The 19,288-nt window shown below is 38.8% G+C and overlaps 1 protein-coding gene across 1 annotated transcript; it reads right to left on the bottom strand.

Annotated features, from left to right (window-relative positions):
- Positions 1–2,977: 2,977 nt before the first annotated feature.
- On the bottom strand, positions 2,978–12,544 carry LOC131576883 (nephrocan-like). The gene is made up of 3 exons (XM_058833961.1): positions 12,359–12,544; positions 6,552–7,453; positions 2,978–3,425 (listed from the first exon to the last, which is right to left on the bottom strand). Exons 1-3 carry the CDS (start codon positions 12,542–12,544, stop codon positions 2,978–2,980), a joined length of 1,536 nt encoding a protein of 511 aa, XP_058689944.1.
- Between the last annotated feature and the right edge of the window lie 6,744 nt (positions 12,545–19,288).

Genomic DNA, 19,288 nt, shown 5'->3' with positions numbered 1-19,288 from the left:
TCGCTTCCGGAGCGGAGCGACGAATGACGTGGCGCGAGAGAAGGGGAGGGCGGGGCCAGGGCCAGGGCAGGAGGTGGGGCTGGGAACGGTGAGGGGCGGGGCCGCGCCCCCTGGCGGCCGCTGCTGGCGATGGCCCTGCGGGTCCGGGGGCGGGAGGGCTCCGGGGCGGGACCGGGGCGGGAGCTGCACCCAGCCGAGCTCTGCCCATCATCCCCGCTGTTTCGGGGGTCCGTCTGCAGACGCTACTTTGCCTATCCCAGCCTTGCTCTGCCTGGTGCCCGCAGCGCCTCCTTCACGCTGGTGTGTGAAGCAGAGATGGGGGGAGGAAGCATCTGAACGGCACAGAAGCAGCTGAGCCTCAGGGCTGTCTTCAGTGAAATGCAGGTTTCACCCTCAGAGCGCGCTGCGAGTGCTCACCGGGCGATTCCGCAGAACGGGCTCGGGGACGGGGACAGCGCGGCCTCGGGCCGCACAGCCCCATGGGCAGCCTTCCCTTCCACAAGAGCCGCGGCTGTGGCTGCCTTGCCTTGTGACGGCCCACGGCTCCGAAGATGGAAACACCGCTGTCAGACAGATTGGCACGGAGATGTTTAAAGCATTCTGTTAAAAGAATCTGCCGATATAAAATTGAATGAAGAATTTTGTATCACGAAAATATTTCTGTTGCTCAGAAAATAACTGCTTTCCTGGCTTCTAATACAAACCAGCATTAGCCAGCGAAAACACAGTCGAGCTGCAAGGAAGGATTGTGCTATTTCAAAAATATCTAACTCTTTAGCTATCAAAAATTTGGGTGACTGACCTTAGAATCATAGGACCATTAAGGTTAGAAAAAAACCTCTAAGATCAATTCCCACTGTCAGCCCAGTATGCCAAGTCCTCTGCTTAACCATGTCCCTTAAGTGCCAATTCCACATATTTTGGACGCGTCCAGGGTTGTGACTCCACCACTTCCCTGGGAAGTCTGTGCCAATGCTTGACAATGCTTTCCATGAAAAAATTTCTTATATTATTGAATTTAAACCTCCCCTGGTGCAGCTTGAGGCCATCTCCTCTGGTCCTGTCACTTTTTTCCTGAGACTGACCCCAATCTTGCTACCACCTCCTTTCTGGGAGTTGTAGAGAATGATCAGGTCCCCCTGGAGTCTCCTCCAGGCTAAAGAACCCCAGGTCCCTCAGCTGCTACTCACAGGACTCACTCTCCAGGCCCTTCACCAGCTCCATTGCCCCTCTCTGGACACACTCCAACATCTCAATGTCTTTTCTTATAGTGAGGGGCCCAAAACTGAGTGCAGTATTCAAGGTGCCAAATACAGAGGGACAGTTGCTTGCCTGGTCCTGCTGGCCACACCGTTGCTGATACAGACCAAATGCCATCGGCCTTCTTGGCCACCTGGGCACACGCTGACTCCTACCCAGCCAGCTGTTGACCAGCATCCCCACGTCCTTTTCTGCTGGGCAACTTTCCAGCCCCTCTGCCGCAGCCTGTAGAGCTGCAGGGGGTTGTTGTGACCCAAGGTCAGGGCATGCCACTTGGCCCTGCTCAAACTCACACATTTCACCTCAGCCCATTGAGCCAACCCATGCAGATCCCTCTGCAGAGTCTGACGACAAGGGAATGTAAAGAAAAATGAGCTCAAGTCTCTGTGCATTAAGCTGTCCAATTGCATAGCCCCCAGTGTGCTGGGGGACCTAAGAAATGCATTTGCACAGGAGACGTAAGCAAATAGGTGCACTCCGACACCTGACAAATCGTCCTCGGTGGAGATGAGTGATTACTCAGTTACTGAATGCCAACATAAGATAAAAAATAATAGAAACTGTTTGCTTTGAAAAGTAATTTGCTGATGTAATTACTCATCAGTTATCACCTGAGATCATGAACTAACTTAAGTGACTGTAAGTCAGTGGTTTTAGTGGTCTCACTAATCCAGTTTTGTTTAGTTTTCAAGCACTTTGGGAACTGCTTGATAAAATTTGTACATACATTACAGTTAATGCATTAATTATATAGCATTTAGTCATTTTTGGTGTGTATGTGCACAAAAGTCTGGAAAGTTCTAGGCTAGTGAAGGGGGACACTTGCAGTGTGTACTTGCACATTAAGCATACGTAACCTAAAAGTATACACATGGTATCTTGAGCTATATTCTAGTAAATTAGCTATTCAGTTACCAAAATAAACTCTTACAAAAGCTTCACCTCACCTCATCTTATCCTAATATTTTCCAGGATCTATTTCCTGAGAGACTCCTTTCTTTTGTTTGCAACAGCAGAAACAGGTCAATTTGACGCCAGTGTTTTCATTCCTCACTCTTAATTAAGAACTACTATTAAATCTCATTAACCAGGACACTGATTCTTCTGTTTATTTCACTTACTGTGATGAAGATAAGCCTTCTGTGTTTTGCCTGCAGCTCAGCTAATTTGGTCTAACAACATTTAAAATAGTCTAAAATAAACAAATAAGGGAAATGTTTCAGGAAAACTGAAACCAATTTCTCAAAAACAAGAATTTCTGAACAATCCCAAGAAATTGCTCACGTCAATGTAACTCTCCATGTCAACCGGCAGACCCATGAGTTTAAGTGTGCTGAATGCCAGTGCTAGTAATAGGGTCTTGTGGTATCGCAGAATTTTATTTGTGGGGGTTTTATTCAACTATAAGAAATGTTCTACTATAAAAAGGTCCATACAGAGTTGCAGACTGCTTTTCTAAGAGACAGTAATTGTATTCTTCCTTCCCTCAAACTACATAGTACTAATGGTATAGAGAAACAAATTGGTTTTTTTTACAATATTCAGTTCACAATGGCACCCTTACTGTAGCCCTTCTGTCACTGGCTATTACTTCTTGTAGTACAAATAGGGCAGGAAAAGCTAATGACAGATGAGAGGACTGCTTGTCAGTAGAGACACTGGTGTCAGTGAGCAGCTCCAGACAGCTTTAAGGTTCACTACAAATGGAACCGTGACATTAATCTAATTCGTAATCGTAGTAATCCTCATCTGTGTTCACTCCAATGCTGGAGGCTTCGTTTGGTTTCATTTTCTTTCTGTCCTCTTTGCCTCTTTCCATGGAAGACAGATTGTCTTCACACTGCTGCAGAATCTTTTTGGAAGACATCCAACTTTCTCCTCGGCTTTGTGCTGGCGCTGCACACTGCCCTCCCCGGACATCCGTCCCTTTGGCCACCAGTGCTCTTCTGGTTCTGAGAAGGTCACAGGTGCAGTTCCAAGGGTTTCCATCTAAATACAGGTAACGAAGACGAGGTAAATACTCCAAGACTTTGCGATCCAATAGAGATATCTTGTTATTCCGTAAATTTAAAACCTGAAGCTGTTTCAAGTCCTTCAGCTCTTGTTCTCCAACATCCTCTATGTCGTTCCCTTTTAGATCCAACCTAGCAAGGGTGTCTGGAAGCCTGAACAAAAATAAAACAATACAAAGGTGTTATGTTCATCATACTGTTTCTGTAAGTGGTATTTGGTGGTGGATATTTGTCCAGGCACATCTGATGTACTAAAATAAAGTTATTACTATAAATGCAATCTTCTGCAAAAGCAGATGTTCATATTGGGTTTGGGTTGGATTTATTTGTTTGCTTGCTTGTTTGTTCTTTGTTTTTGCATTATAAGTGTACTGTCTGTGCACCCTTGAACTGTTTTCCCAAATTGCTGCAGTTCTGACCTGTATTGACTGGTCATGGAGCTGAACTGAAAAGCAGTCCTGTGCTGTGCTATGAAGAAAACTAGCTGTTTAACTGGCTGTAAAATTAAAAAATGCTTTTTGTACTCTTCAATGCCAATGACCAAACTATAGCACCATGAAACATCAAAAGTTTAGACAATCATGGCAATACTGCTCCTTCAACTACTTCTATAATATGATTTGTTTAAAAACGTTTTTTAGTTCATAAAGAATTAGAGTTTTTCCATTTTGTTCTCCTGCTCCCATCAGACTCAAACATTAATCATCACAGCAGTAATCCATCTGATGATAAGCTGTTAAGAAATCAGTAACAGGGAAAATATAAATGCTTTTAAAATAGTACTTTTGAGACTTAGAACTGGTTACATTTAGAAGAAGAGAAAAAGCCGATAATCTCTGGATATGATACTAGACAGGTCAGTATAATTCTTATTTTCATATACATTGCAAGTTTATATGAAAGGACCTTAATTTCAAAAGTCTTGTTCATTTATGATTTTTTAATCTCCCTCTGATATAGTTAGCGGCAAGTGCATAACAGAAAAGCATAGGCATGGAATATCTTTAATAAAATTAATTTGAAAGTATCTTTAAAATCACCTTACTATGGTAGTAGGCAAGGTGATGAAATGAAGAGTCAAGATTACAGATTTTAAGGAAACTTGACTGAAACTCTCAGGGAAATGATAATCATATTACCAAGATCTGTTTAGAATAGAGCAGCAGTATACCACAACTGGTAAAGTTATGGGTTAGTCAGTGACTCTCCCTCACTGTTTTTTGTGAAGCCAAGTTTGAACATCTTAAGCTGAAAGATGGTTTCCACATTTGTGAAAACCTGGCAAATTCAGTGTTACTATTTCAAGAGTAGGGCAGTTCTGTATTGTGCTATTTTTCTTGGGGAGATGAGAGTTTCCCGTATCTATATGGTGATTCACTTCACAAAATCTGACCTTACTAAATGTTTGTGACTGCAGTAAATCAATTTTGAAACTTAACCACAGACAATTATAGTTGTCATATAGTTATAATGTCAGAAGGGTACTCTGGGGTAAAACCCTAGTGCCACTGATGTCAAAGGAAGTGGGAAATCACTCGAGAAGTTTGTCCATGCTGATTGCAGTCCAAGGCCTGACCAGCAAGTCCTTAAACCTGTGAAGACTCTTATTGTACTGATGTTAAACTTAAACTTTATGGCTATATTGTTTAACTTCAAGCTGTCTTGATCTACAGAAAATAATACCACATGAGTGAGTGCCCTGCAGCTGGAAGAGGAGCCGAGCTCACATAGGAGCTGACCACGGCAGTCACACTGCACTACTGCCACTCTAAGGAATATCATCACATTCTTCCCTGCATTTTCACCACACCCTTTAGATTTTATGAAGTACAGCTCTTCTCCAAAAGTCCTGAAAATACTTGGACTTGTGGATTATCCTCTTTTCAGCAAAGAAGGAAAAGGAGCTTTCTTTCTCCTCATTTCTGCCAAAAACCTGCTAAGACCTATTCACTTTAGCATATTAGTCATATCTTTTAACCGTTACACCTGACAAGAGTTTTCAGATAAAAGTCAAAAATAATTTTTTTTTCAATATATCTATGCACCTGGCCATGATCAGACAAATTAAGTACATAAATTTTATTTCTTGTCATTTTTTTAATCTCTTTTATGTTTACAGCCCTCCCTGGAAATCTTTGTTTACTGTTGGAATGAAAGGTCCCCAATATCTCCTTAAAAATCATACTTTAAAGGCTAGTAGAGAACTCCTTCCTGTTAATTCTCTTGACTATGAGGGTTGTAAAATAAGATGGATTAGACAATACTAAAGTAACTACAAAGCATTAAACATTCCTGTCAAGCTATACTGAAATCAAATATTTATACACTACTAAATCACTTTCTGATTATAAAGCTGTTGCAAAATAGATTAAAATGCTAAATGAATTGAAATTTTACTGCGTTATTTATTTAGGCTAGTTAAACTTGTCTACAAGCCATAAAAATAAAGTTTAACAGTCCAGTTTTGTTAAAGAAGTTGATGTTAATGGAATTACTTCACTATTTTTATGCCATCTTATTGCGCAGCCTCTTGCAATAATAAAATTGCCACTTTGTATCAGAGCAGCCTCCATTTGGCTTAATATGCCATCTCTGATAATGGCCAGTTCCAGCACTCAGATGAATGTGAGAGATCCTCTAAGCAGAGCATTAATGAACACAGTGTGCCCAAGGGATGTTTCTCCTGTGCTCTGTTGACTGGAATCTTTCTTATAGCCTGAAGCTGGAGACTTTATATGTGTTCCAAATACCTTGTAATGTGTGAATTTAATGAAGTTGGGAATGCCAATATCACTGAAAAAGCACATTCTATTTCATCAGATTCAGCTCCCAAAATCTTAATACTTTAATAATAATAAACTTGGTGTGGCTTGGTAGAAACATCATCTTTAAAATTGCTATCTATGCTTTTTATCAAATGCTCTATTATTTTTCTTTTGTGGGGAAGGTAAATCTAAGTAGCAGTATAACCTTGATAGTAAGTCTGTTGCATTCTCCTAGCAGGCTCTTCTTATTGGTGTGCTAATTAAACAAAGTGGTCTCACTGGCAGGGACAGATGCAAAATGAGCAGATTCAGTGGGGCCACAGATGTAATAAAAGCAGCTCTACTCTGAGACTGATAACAGGAGCACTAATTAGTGTTAGTTACAGGGATGGGTTTGTAGTATGGAAAGACTTCTACTATGACTGGGTCTGAATACCAATTTTTGGCTCTCATTCTCATAATGCAGGTAAGGAGAGATGACACCTTGGAACCAGCTGTCCTGAGATTCACTTGCCTCAGTGGAATAGAACTGAGGAGATTCTGTTCCAGTGCCAGATTGGAAAGCTGCGCACACTGCTGGAGAGCTCCTGCCTCAAACGTGCTGACAGCATTGTTGTCGAGAAACAAGTGCTTCAGGTCTTGGAGTCCTTGAAAGTCCTGTGCTGTCACCCTTTGGATCAGGTTATTGCTGCAGTCAAGTTTTTGCAGCCTGCTGGGCAGCCTGAGGGGCACAGTGTGGAGCTGGTTCTTAGAGAGCTCCAGTGTTGTTAAGTTAGGAAGAAGCTGGGCACCATCTATTGATGTCAGCTGATTTTCTGACAGAAGGAACTCAGACAGATTTTCTAGGTGTTTCACATCTCGTAGTCTCACAGTTTTAAGTTGGTTTTTCTCTAATTTTAGAGACAGCAGGGATTTAGGTAGGTCAAGGGGCACTTTTGTCAGAAAGTTACCACTTAAGCTGAGAAAATGTAGACTTTGGAAAGATGAAAAGAAGTTGATTGGGAACGAATTCAATTTATTATCAGCCATGCTCAGATATATCAGCCTAGGAAGCCTAAGTGGTGCAGACACAGATTCCATGTTGTTTCCATCCAGGATCAGACTTTGTAAGTTGTAAAGGAAAGAAAATGCACTCGGAGGCAGAGTTGCAATCAAGTTGTTCCGAAGATCGAGCACCCTTAGTTTCATCAAACCCGCAAAATCAGATGCATGCAGAGCATTGATGGAGTTGTCAGCGAGTTTTAAAATTTCAAGGCCAGGTGGGAGAAAGGTGGGTATTTGCTTTAGCTGATTTTTACAGAGTTCCAGGGACTTCAAGGTGCTCAGAGCTTTGAAAGTGTTGTTTTCTATTGATTCTGTGCCACTGCATGACAGGACCAGCTCTTCAAGGACTGACATTCTCCTGAAGTCAGTAAACTTAAAAAGAAAAAAAAAAATTAATGTGGTAGTATATTTATAGGTATCCTCACTGGTTACTCCTTCTGGATGCTTGGACAATTGCTAGCATATGCTGAAAAACAATATATTTAGAATATATTATAAAAATAAGTGGTAACGGTATAGATATTACTATAGGTACCTGTGGTTTGCCAGTATTTACTTACATTTCTGGAATTTTGTGGTTTAAGTCTATGCTGTGTCAGGTTTTGAGCAAACACATACATTTGAAGAAGGAATATTCCTTTAATTTCCTCCTGGTGGATAGCCTATATAAAGTGGAAAGCTACTATCACCAGTGGCAGAAATATTTGCAGAGAGTGGATGGTTGTTCATGCTCATTGTGCTCAATGGTGCTTGCTAGAGCACTTTTGAGTTCATGATACAGCCATTTCCATATATCAACAGTACTGTCACTGCAACGTGTATTCCCCAGAGGGAGTACACATTGGTATCTTTACCTCTAGCTACTGTTTTGGCAGAAAACAAAAATTCAACACTTTTCCCTCCCTCTACTTCCTTTTTTAATTTTTTTAATTTTTTTTTAAAATAAAAACTTCACATAGTAATGTGATCAAACCAAAAGTGTCAGATCAGCCTGGCCTGAAAAATCACCTCTGTGGAACAGAGTGTTTTCACAGAAACCTAGTTTTTATTAGTTGGTAATAAACAGATGCTTTGCAGTGGTAAATGGTACTTAGATGTCGACTGTGACTGTAATATCAAGAGGCACACAATTGTTTCGTTATTTTTCTGCTCTGTTGGAAAGTGCTTGTATACAAAGCTTGCCATCGTGTGTCTCAAGCAGCAAACCTGAGTGAATCTGACAGCTTTCTCTAAATTGAGATAGGAGGAAGCATTCAATGAGGGTGAGCCAGGGAGTTCTCCAAGCACGCCAGTTGCTAAAACACTGGTTTTCTGAAATTATCAGATATGCTTCCCATTGACCTTGGTGACTGAGCCTTCAAAAATCATTTACATGGGAATCCCCCCAAAAAAGCAAGATGAGCATGTGTTCTGCATAGGAGTGGTGGGAAGGAGTGTCCTCATCTGCTTTCCCTTCCCTTTCCCAAAACCATCTCACTGCAGGTCTTAGGGGTACCACACAGTTAGAAACTCTAAAGCAACACTGTGTTCTTCACACTATTTCCCCTTGGGCTTGGTAGCTCCCAGCACATTTTATTCTCAGTGAGGGAAGCTGTACAGCCTGTTCCACAGCATAACCCCTCATTCCAGTTGAGGAATCTGCATGGAGGGCACTACAAGTCCATTTGCAGTACAGATTCTGGTTAGTAATTTTGTTCCATGATCCTGCTTGGATTCGTTTGACTATCATACTTGTGTAAGTGAAATCAGCTCATAAAGATGACTGTTAAAAGATGTCTTACAGCTTCATTTTTCCAACTCTTGCATATTTTTGGGCTGTATCTCTTTATCTTTGCTACAAACTCTGCATTTTAGCTTCTGTTGAAATTAAAGCCTGCACAGCTGTGAAAGACAAGTAATTTAATTTCATTTTGCTGTGGTATCCTTACTTCATTTTTCTGATTAACTTTATTCTGTCTTGCAAAGCAACTTCTGAATTGCAAAATTTGATACCATTACTGAGAAAGTATAGATATGGAACCTCTATTGAAGCAGGTTTCTCCATCGATTATATTTAAATTCAGTGAGGGAATGTACCTCCATTAAAAACCTTATATACTCAACAGTAAACAACAAAGCTGTCCAAATTATATAATTTTATTTTTCTATAATGCAGTGTTTTGTGTATATATAGCTATAGAGTAATAACAGAACTGCTGATGTCCAGTTTTAATCATGATTAGGAAGGTGATCTTGTACATAGAAATAACCTGCATTAGACAAGAGCACAAAAACATAATCACATGTAATTATAAAACCATCTTATGGATATTGAAACAATTATGAATGTTCACAATTCAACACATTTTCTCCTATAAATTCAAAAGCAATGTTTTCTGCTTTTTCTTAGTTGATTTCTGTACATCTCTAAGAGGCTTAATTTTCATCTTATTAAGTGACAAAGAGCTACGTGAAGGTCAATGGACAGACATTTGCTCAGTAATGATGTTAGGCTTCTTAATGTGGATTATTATAATTTCTATTTTCCACCTATTTGGTATGCTTTCGTTAAGCTTTGTGACCATGCTGTTTTGAGACTTAAACATATATCTATTCATGCTTTCATAAACCACCCAGTCTTTCTAATACTAATCAAAACATATTTGAAAGCCCGCCAGCTCTTTCTTTGCTAGGAAGCAGTGTTTTATCCTCTAACTGGATCGTCTGTAAAATGATACTATTATAGTTTTCTATTTTAAAGGACTGATCTCCTGTAAGTGGATCTAATGTGCTCTTATTTAATACAAATGTTTTAAGGAATTTGTCATTTTAATTATTTGTTTGTTGGGTTTTTTTTGCTTTTTGAGTTGCTGTAACCTGGGATATGTTATAAGCAGTTTTTTTAAAACAGTCCCTTATCCTGGAGGCAAGGTAGATGATTTTCTTTTAGCATATAAAACCCGATTATTAATATAGTTAGAAATAAACTAAATTTTAAATTGAGAGTAAACAGGTTATAGCTGATCTTAAAATCAAGGAGGAAGAGAAAATATTAAAAAAAGATGCTGAAATTAATCTAGTTTTATTATTATAAAGTTACTAAAAGCAAAAATCCCAGCTGAAGTTTTTAATGCTGATCAGCCCAGTCAGAACAAATACAAAATTAACCTGGGTAAAAAAAAAGATCTACTATTTTACTTCGTTGTTTGTTTGGGTTTCTTTAAACATACTGGATTTAGCATACAAACATATATTCTATTTTAAATTATTATTTCTTCACAATTTTAATAATAATCGATGCAAATTAAAGTGCAGAAGTAATTGAAATAATATTTTTTTTATTGTTCTGAGGCAGCTAATTACCAAACCATAATATTTATGAATGCTTACATATGAAAGTCTCTTGGAGGTCAGCTGTGGGAATTCTAGACTTCCATTCAAATTTTTTAGGAAAGTATGGCATTTTCTCTATAAGTAGGTAAATAAAAGAACTTTAAAAACCAAGCAAATAAAAAACCCAAATCAAACCAGCCAAATGAACAAAAATCCCACACTAAAACTCTAAAATCTTATAGAGTTATTTCAGAGCTTGCAGACATGTACTTTACAAGCAGAAATGTTTCCCTAAGCACTATAATATGTGCCGGTGGAATTGCTCAGCTGTGTAAAATTAAGCATAGGTATTTATGATGTCAAGACCTCAGAAGTATAATTTGTTGCATGGGGGAAAAAAAAAGTGAAAAACATATCCAAGGACCCGGTATAATCTCAAGGAAACAGCTCTCGTAACTACAATGACATACTGTGAAAGGCTTTCCTTTGAGTGCAAAGTCAGCAGTAGCAGCATGGCAAACTCATAGCCAGTGGAATTAATGTATAAAATGAAAAACTCTCTTCTTAGATTCACATACCATTCGTTTTGATCAGTCATAAAACATTTATCCCACCACTCCATTCACTTATATCCAACATTTAGATGCTTTATTACACCTGTCTTTTTCTCTAGTAAGAACCTAAGGCCACTTATAACTGAGGAGTTGCTGACAGGTATGGACAACTAGCTTAAGAAATGGAAAATGGCTCATCTTACTTATCTTGGAAAGAAAATAATGGGGAGCAGGAGGGAAGAGTTTGAGCAGAAAATATATTTCCTAATACAGAATTCATTTGACAAATCTTTTGTTTACCCTGAGTATAGCTAAATCACACCAATGTTTGACTCTTGTGGGTGTGTGAGATAAAACAAGAAAACCAGAGATATTAGTAGCAGCTAAAAGAGTAAACTTTCTCAGGGGAAAACTGTACAATCACTGACTAATTCTCAGTGGGCAACAGATATTCTAGATGCTGCTCTAAGCTGCCTTCCAGCCTATTTCATTTAGTCCTGAGAGCAAAATCAGAGGCATTTCAGAGCAGTTAGATTCTTTGTAAGAGAAAATGTATCTCATTTGAATTGCACATCTCTTATTATTTGTAGTAAATTGATGCACAGCACGCATGTGTAATACAGGTGGTTGTATTTCCCTTGTGCCTATCTATACAAGGTGAATTTATTATATAAAGATATTTGGTAGGAAACAAAGAAGCACCATTCCAGAGTGCAGTACAAGATGAGCATAAGCCTTTAGTAATGTGAACCAGTGGTGCTTCAAGAAACCCAGAATAAATTTTTTCAGTAGAACAAATAGCTGGTATCTTTGGTTAGAAGCTGCTCTCACTTATGTGGGTTATCAGATAGGCCTGGCCTTGCTCTTAGAAACATCTCATGCTGTGCCTTAGACTCAAACTTACTTCCTCTGCCATTTCTAATATCAGTTTACCTGACATTTGCAGCTTCAGAGGGGAAAAAGAGCTCCAATTTCATTAATTAGGGAAACTATTTTAATGGCATACACCCTTTCATTTTTCTGTGAAAAAGTATTATATTGTATCAAAAACAGAAAAAGCTTTTAACAGGTTAAAAAATTACTCTGAAAGTCAATGCTTGTTTGACCATATATAAAACAAGTCAACCTTTGGTTGCTAGTTGTAAAATACTATTTTTTTTTGAGTTTCATACAAAATATCATTGTGACAGTGTGAACTAGTGCTTGGAGACTGTGGGAGCATGGAAACACTACAGGAATATATTTACATATCCTTAAAGAGTAAGTAAAAATAAAACCAGATCTGGCAGCACTTCATCAGTTTTTAGGACATGGAATAAGATTCTCTCCTCACTAGATGCCATCACCATCTGGGAAGTCCAACTTTCAGTTATGGTGCACTGCAAAAAGTACTTTTTCTGGGTTTTCTTACCTGGAGTTGTTTAATTTTGCTGTGGCTGATGTAGAGTCTTTTGGTGGTAAAAGGAATCTCTCTGGGGATCTCTGTAGCTCTGTAGCATTGCACTGACTGGGCAGGGTCACAGCTGCATCTTCTCGGGCAAGTGGTACTTAGAGCGCTGTGAAAAGACAAGGCAACTAAAAGGTAAGACAAATACATCTTCCAAAACAGGAGCTCTGGAACTGCCTCAGCAACATACAGCTTGAATTAAGCACTAAAGCCCTTTTATACCATGAAATCTGATAAAAGGATATTATGACTGTGTATTTTATCCCAGTGAAAAAACAGCAAAAACAATACTGTAATTTGCCTGGGTTAAAATGTTGGCAGGCATTACAAAGAGTGAGAAACTTAAACAGCGATAAGGTGCCTTTGCATTTGTAGGTATGTGAAATTAGTGTAATTTATTACCTGACAGCTAATCTGCAAACATCCATATTATCTTCAGTTTCCTCATTTTGTTAAATGTGACACCACAGAATTAGTGGAGAAAAGATAAAGAGCTGTTTTATAGTGGGGCTGTAAAACCTTTGTATCTTCTGTGACCCACTATTAGAAACAGTAAAAATGCAACTACAGCCAGCACTGAAGCCGTTTTGCTCTTCCTCTTGCATTACTCAGACTACCACCCAAAACCTCAAAACTCAGGCTGCTACTATTTTAAAGCTAAAATATTCTATTAGTTTTCTTAACGTCTGTGGTACAGCTGAGTGCTGCTGATTTTACAAAAAATCACCTCTTCTTGTGTAGTTCCCATAAATCAAAATGTAATTATTCTTGTATTTGAAAATTGTAAATGGGAAATGCTTGAAAGCATTTAGTGTAAATCAAGTGGTACATAATCAATACGACCTATTTTACTCCATGACAGATGGAGAACAGAAAGATTTCCCCTAGAGTTTTCTCTCTGCTTATTAGTGCTTCTCTGACATATCTGCTAGCTGTGCCAGCTGGAGATGTAAAGTTTTGAAAGGCATACAGTTTTGGTTGTGATCACTTTCCTTTGCACTCAAGCAGTTTACAACATACAAACCAGTGTGCTTTTGAAACCTTTGTTTCAAAACACTGATCTGCTTTGCACTGTTACCTGTTTGCCTCCATCGTCTCCATTATATCTTCAGAAGCAGGTAATCCTATTCCTTAGGTGTACACTAGGCTAGTTATTTTTCCAAGGAGAAGATAATGTCAAGTAGATTTGACAAATGGATAACAGAAATGGGGGTAGTCCTTGATGGGAATGCCTATTGAATGCAGCCGGGCTTACACTGGACAATTGCCATATTCCTTCCTGAAGATCCTTCTGTCTCCTTAATCCTCTATACTGTGAGTGCAGAACTGCAAACCAGCATCTGCTAAACCAAGCAGCAAGAGCAGAAACCTTTTCCAAAAGCAGCCTGTGAAACTGGCATGTGTAACAAGCTATGCAGAAAAATCCTGCCTGACTTATGCCATAGTGATCACTTGAGCAAAAATGAGTGAGTGGGCAGCTTTAGCAACTGTGCATTAAAAGAAGTGTTTTAATGTATCTCAGTCTCAGGGTTTGATACTTGGCTTGTGGCTTTGACTTTTTTTTTTTTTTTCCCCTGCAAGAGTCAAAGTATTCAGACAAAAGTGTAAATCCTTTCTGCATACTGACAGCTACTTGTGGTATATTTCTTTGTTTTCATCTTTCCACTGACTTGGGTTTAGTTAGTTAGTTGACTGATGCAACTAAGAAAGTAATTCCCAGCATCCTACATAGGAATTTGTCTTCCTTAAAAATGTCATCAAAAACAATTGCTTTCTCTTCCTGGACAATCAAAAGAAATGAAGATCCAACCCTGTGGTTTGGAGCTGAGAGCTCTAGAGTACTGCAGTCAGTCTGAAAACCCCTGTAAGAACCATAGATTGCATCCTTCCCTATTTTGTAAATTTTAGGTTAGTCAGCTGATGTCAGAATTCCCAGATGTGGTTAGAAGGTAATTACACTATAGTAAGGTGCAATAATCTTGGCTCTCGGCATTTTTGTGTAATGTCTTTATCCTTGGTCTTTTCAAACTAATGAAAGGAAATGTTATTGGTTTAATAGTTCATTTCCATTATACTTGCAACAATTATTTAATCGAGAATGATGTTATGTATCCATTAATTTCTCATATATGTCTGCTTTTGGCAGCTAGGTAATTTAAAGCAATATCTATAAAAGATGATGTCCTATTAAACCTATTTCGTACAAATTCTCACACGAGAGCTGATGAGTGTGCTTTTACATAAAATTATGACCTGCTGGCATTTTATTGACTTTAGGAGACCTGATGGTAACAGAATAGACAGAGTCCCAAGGACTGTATGAGCTTAAGCTTAACAGGCAGTTGTGAGCCATGCAACAATTTAAAAAAACAAACAAACAAACCCCCACAAACCCAAACAAACAAAAAGACACCACCAAAAAACCAAAACAAACTTCCCCCCAAAAAAACATTTATAAACATTCCAGAATCTCTGTATGGATGTAGCACTGCTGACCCATGAGTTCCACAACCTCACAGCACGCTATAAGGAAGGTGAATCAGTGGCCATTTCCTGCCAGCAGTTTTTATGCAAACTCTCCTCTGCTTTTGATGGGGACTCCTGTGCAGGACTAAGGGCATGATATAGCACTCCATCACTTCTGTGTCAGAAAGAATGAGCAATAGCACCCAAACCTTCCCGTGTGAGAAGTCCCAGGGACATCCTACATGGTGTGTGCTTTAACCAAGGGTAAACACTTCGGATCAAAGCCTGCAAAATCCCAGGTTTGTGTCAGACATTGTCTTGCTGGCACCTAATAAGGACATTGATTATATATATTGGACAAATATGGATAAAGCATAAGCTTGATTTACTGGAATTTAGATCTTTCAGGACTGCTGCTTTTATTTCACATCTGAAGTAGGGCTCATGTAGGACTGTAAAGTTTGGTGGATTTGTTCCAAATATATCAGTTCGCCAAATAAAAATATGCTATTTTTCTGCCAGCCTTGCCTCACACAATATTTCAGCAGTAGTAGTGAATGGGCCTTTTCTTCACCAAAGGCACAGGTTTGACAAAAGCATACATATTTAGGTCAAGACATAACTTTTTAACCTAAGATGCAGAAAATGACATAAAAGTAAGATGACATTAAAATGGAAGGAATGGGAAATGGGAAGAATGAACCTGCAAAAGTCTTGTCATGGAGTGTTTAGAAATGTCTGAAGAGAGCCCTTAAAACCTGCAGGTGGATCCCTTGTAATGTACTTGATGGCACAGACCATGCAAAGGAAGATGCTGTCTTATCACAAAAGACCTGGAGAAGCTGAGTTCTTGTAGTTGGGGTGTCCCTTGTCTATGGAAAAGAAAAATTGCAGCAAAAGACCAGCTTAGGGCTTGCACAGGGCACGGATAGGAGCTTGATCCCTGAGGGATGTCACAAGCAGGAGTTTGGCAAGTAGGAACTGCTAAGTGATGGCGTATGCTCTAAAGAATCCTTGGCATATTTAGGTGCCATATGCTATCAAGTGCCTGCCACTGAGTACATGTGAATTTATAATTATTTTTTTGCTGGAGGTTTTTAATTTGGATTTGGACCAGTTTCTCATAGGGACAGCAAATGGCATTTTGTCTGCTGCAAAGGTTACCTCCAATCAAGCACAACTCTTCAGAGTGGATCAAGCTGCTAAAGGAAACAATCATAACATTGTTTTTCAAAATGTTTTGCTTCCTTTAATCATCTGTTGAAATATCCTGAAATGCTTTACAGAAAAGTTTCCTAAACAAAGAGCCTCAGAGGCTTACACTGAAACACGAATGTCAGCAAATTGATTCTAAGCCAATTAATAAGACCTAATTAATGTACAGGTTATAAATTTATTAAAAATTATTTTGTGTCTTAATCCTACAAAGCAGAGTTTCACAAGACCAGTCAGAGACGTGTCTGGAAAAAAAAAAATTCTCAATTTTCTGAAGCCAAGAATTTTGTAGGACTATTTCTATCCATTTTCATAGTATGTGGAGAAGGTGTGTTCTAACTCCAGGCAAGGTCATCTTCATACACTGGAAACAGCTGCTGGATGAATTACAGCAGATTTTTCTTCCATGCAAAAAGGTAGATTTCCTTTTCTCCCTCCATGCTGGCAACACAGAGGAGATACAAGTGATAACCCCTTAGGAATTTCTCACATTTCACTTGTCCAGGGCACATTTGCATTCCAGAGGAACTAGCACGGTGAAACAGATTGAAAGGGATGAAATTTTGTTAAATGGAAATTCACATATTGAGGAGTTTTACTCATTGCCAGCTTTATGAGTGCTAAGGGATTCTAGCCCAGATCAGATGCATCTGGGGCAGGCACTCCACAAGAAACAACCCACCTGGAGAAGGTCAATTTAAATAATTTCATACACATATGCCACTAATGATGCTGTAACTGGTCTTCAAATGTTGTAGGCAATAGCATCCACTTGATGGAGTAAATGTTTGTCATTAATTGTGCCACAGAGAGCTCTGCCCATGAAACAAGAGATTAGGGTATGGTATAATGACAGTTTCCTATAAATGACATTACAAGTAATTCCCAAAAAGGAATGGTAGATCTGATGGCTGGGTCTGTTCTCAGCCTAGAATTAAACACAGAGGTCTTTTGTATGTGAACAGTTCTGAAAGTAAAGTACCAGGGAAGGATTATCCAGTCAATAAGGGAACCAAAAAATCTATGGAACTTTGCTAGTCCTGTAGGAAACAAGTTAGTTCTGGCCTTTCTATTTCCTGTGAATATCTCTAGCTTTTAAGGCAGCCTGCTTATAACTGAGTGTCCAACAGAATCAGAATGGAGCTTAAACTGTAAAAATTGTCTATTGTTCAAACTGCAAGGCGCAGCACTCTGAAACAGCTGTTTTCCAAATTATACACACTGTGTGCATGGAAAGAGGGTTTTGTTCTTGTATGCTGTAAAGCTGAACATTTTTGGCATGTCTTTTATTCATTTCTTAAAACAAAACAAAAACTCAGAATTAAAATAGCTAAGCATAAGTGTATATATAGAAATAAGCATGAGACTAAGATCACAATAGCACTCTAAAAAAGGAAAGCTGACCTGAAAAGTAACTTGTAAGACCAATACGGAATGGATATTCAGAATAGTTGTCAGTAAACTGTTGCACCCATGGACTCATCCATGGAGTGTAAAATGCAGCCAACTCTGAACCAGTTAGGCCTGCAAGGCAGGAATCACCTAAAATATAAAAACTAAAATCGCTGGGGTTTGTTAGCAGAAATTTTCTGTAATGACAACTGAAAATGTATGGCCCTTCGAGTATCAGTGCAGATGGCCAACTCCTTCCTCTCTTTCAGAAAGGTGTGTGCTCCAGACAGGCACATTCTAATCATCTTCTCTAATTCCTTCTTTTAGATCATGAAAATTTTGCATTACCATCTCTTATTTTCTCCCATACTTTGATACTGTTAGATATTACCCATTTTCTCTCTATTTCCCATTTGGTGCCCCCACTTGTGACTGCACAAGCTCCCAGGCAATCAAACCACACAAGGTGCTTCAGCACAAACCACACAGGAGGTGGCCTTGATGCTGCAGCCTGGCACGTACAGCTGGGCAGCTGCAATTACAGAGGGTGAGCTGACCCTTGTGTGCAAACACATGTGTTTATATTGTAAATTCTTTGTGCAGAGGCTGGGGCTAACCAAAGGTTTGCATTGTATCTCACACAACACTTTCTCAGGCTAGGCATGGACACTAGATATGAAATCTACAGCAGTGGAGATGTCAATCCAAGTAATTTATTTTTAAATTTTGACTCAAGTATTACTTTAGATATTTTTTTGTCTGAAAATATGTCCTCCTCATGCTTAAGGTCATTTGCTCTTTAAGCTCAAAGCAAGTTTTCAGATGATTAATTAGGTACTCCAGCAATCAGTTAAAGTATGCAGGTTTAAATTTATGAAGGACTGTTTGTACTTAAATGTACTTAATAGCAGTGTAATGAGGAGATCTCATGTTCTCTATACCTTGTCTAAAATAACTGAAATTATGTACATAAATTACATGTGGAGGAATTATCTGGTGATTAGCTTCACCAACTCTGTCACTTCATACATAAGGTCAAAGAAGCAGATCACAAAGCTTTCAGTGAAATCTCTGACATTAAAGGCAGCAAATCCAAAATCTTTTTGACATATAACTTGCTTCAACTATTTGATTGTTTAAAATGTGCCTTGTAGAAATGATTCTTACTGCTAGACCAGCTGACTCAGAATACTGCTGTTCTTTAAATGTTCTTCAATTACTTTGTTGATGTTATCAGGGTGCTGTATGCTACAGTTTACTCTAAATTTATTTAATCTAATTGAAGGCCAAAATTCTTAGCCTTTCTTAGGTTCAATTCCATAATTACCGCAAAGCTTCTTTACAGAACAGAGCTACAGTTGCTCTAGGGGATTTTGGGAGGCATTTCAAGGGTAACTGGAATTGATCAGAATTTTCTAGGGGACCTGCAAGCATAGTTTTGAGATAACTAAATTATTCATGTGTTTACTCTTAAAAGCAAGTGATGCTTGCTTTGCTTTCAACCCCTCTTTTACACAGTATTTCTGGTGAGGAATATGAATAGTAGTTATTGATAGCTACATTTACTGATTTTTCTTAAAATATAAAGCATTTCTTCTCATTTATCCATAAGCCAGCAAGTATTAGACAGATATTATGTTGCTGGTAAACTTCTAAAAGGATTGTGCTTGTGAAGCTAATCTTTGAGTGGAATGAGACTCAAATGAGATGTTTGAGTGGTGAGACATAAGGACATGCAAAGCAAAGGCAGCACTGATAAGGGATGAAAGAATTAAAAGTAATGACCACAGAACTCTGATAGCAGTGTAGGTAAAGACAAAG

The sequence above is a fragment of the Poecile atricapillus genome, chromosome 3, assembly GCF_030490865.1.
Source record: "Poecile atricapillus isolate bPoeAtr1 chromosome 3, bPoeAtr1.hap1, whole genome shotgun sequence".
NCBI classification, from domain to species: Eukaryota; Metazoa; Chordata; class Aves; order Passeriformes; family Paridae; genus Poecile; species Poecile atricapillus.
Note: the sequence above shows the minus strand (reverse complement) of the source record. Positions and strands in the feature narration are given on the sequence as shown.

Bases quoted from the DNA above. Each gene is read 5' to 3' on its own strand.
- LOC131576883 (XM_058833961.1), bottom strand. From the start codon at position 12,544: ATGTATTTGTCTTACCTTTTAGTTGCCTTGTCTTTTCACAGCGCTCTA. The intron at 7,454-12,358 runs GTAAGAAAACCC...TTTCTTTTTAAG, and splicing joins GCAAAATTAAACAACTCCAG to TTTACTGACTTCAGGAGAAT. The intron at 3,426-6,551 runs GCAAGTGAATCT...ATTTTTGTTCAG, and splicing joins CTCAGTTCTATTCCACTGAG to GCTTCCAGACACCCTTGCTA.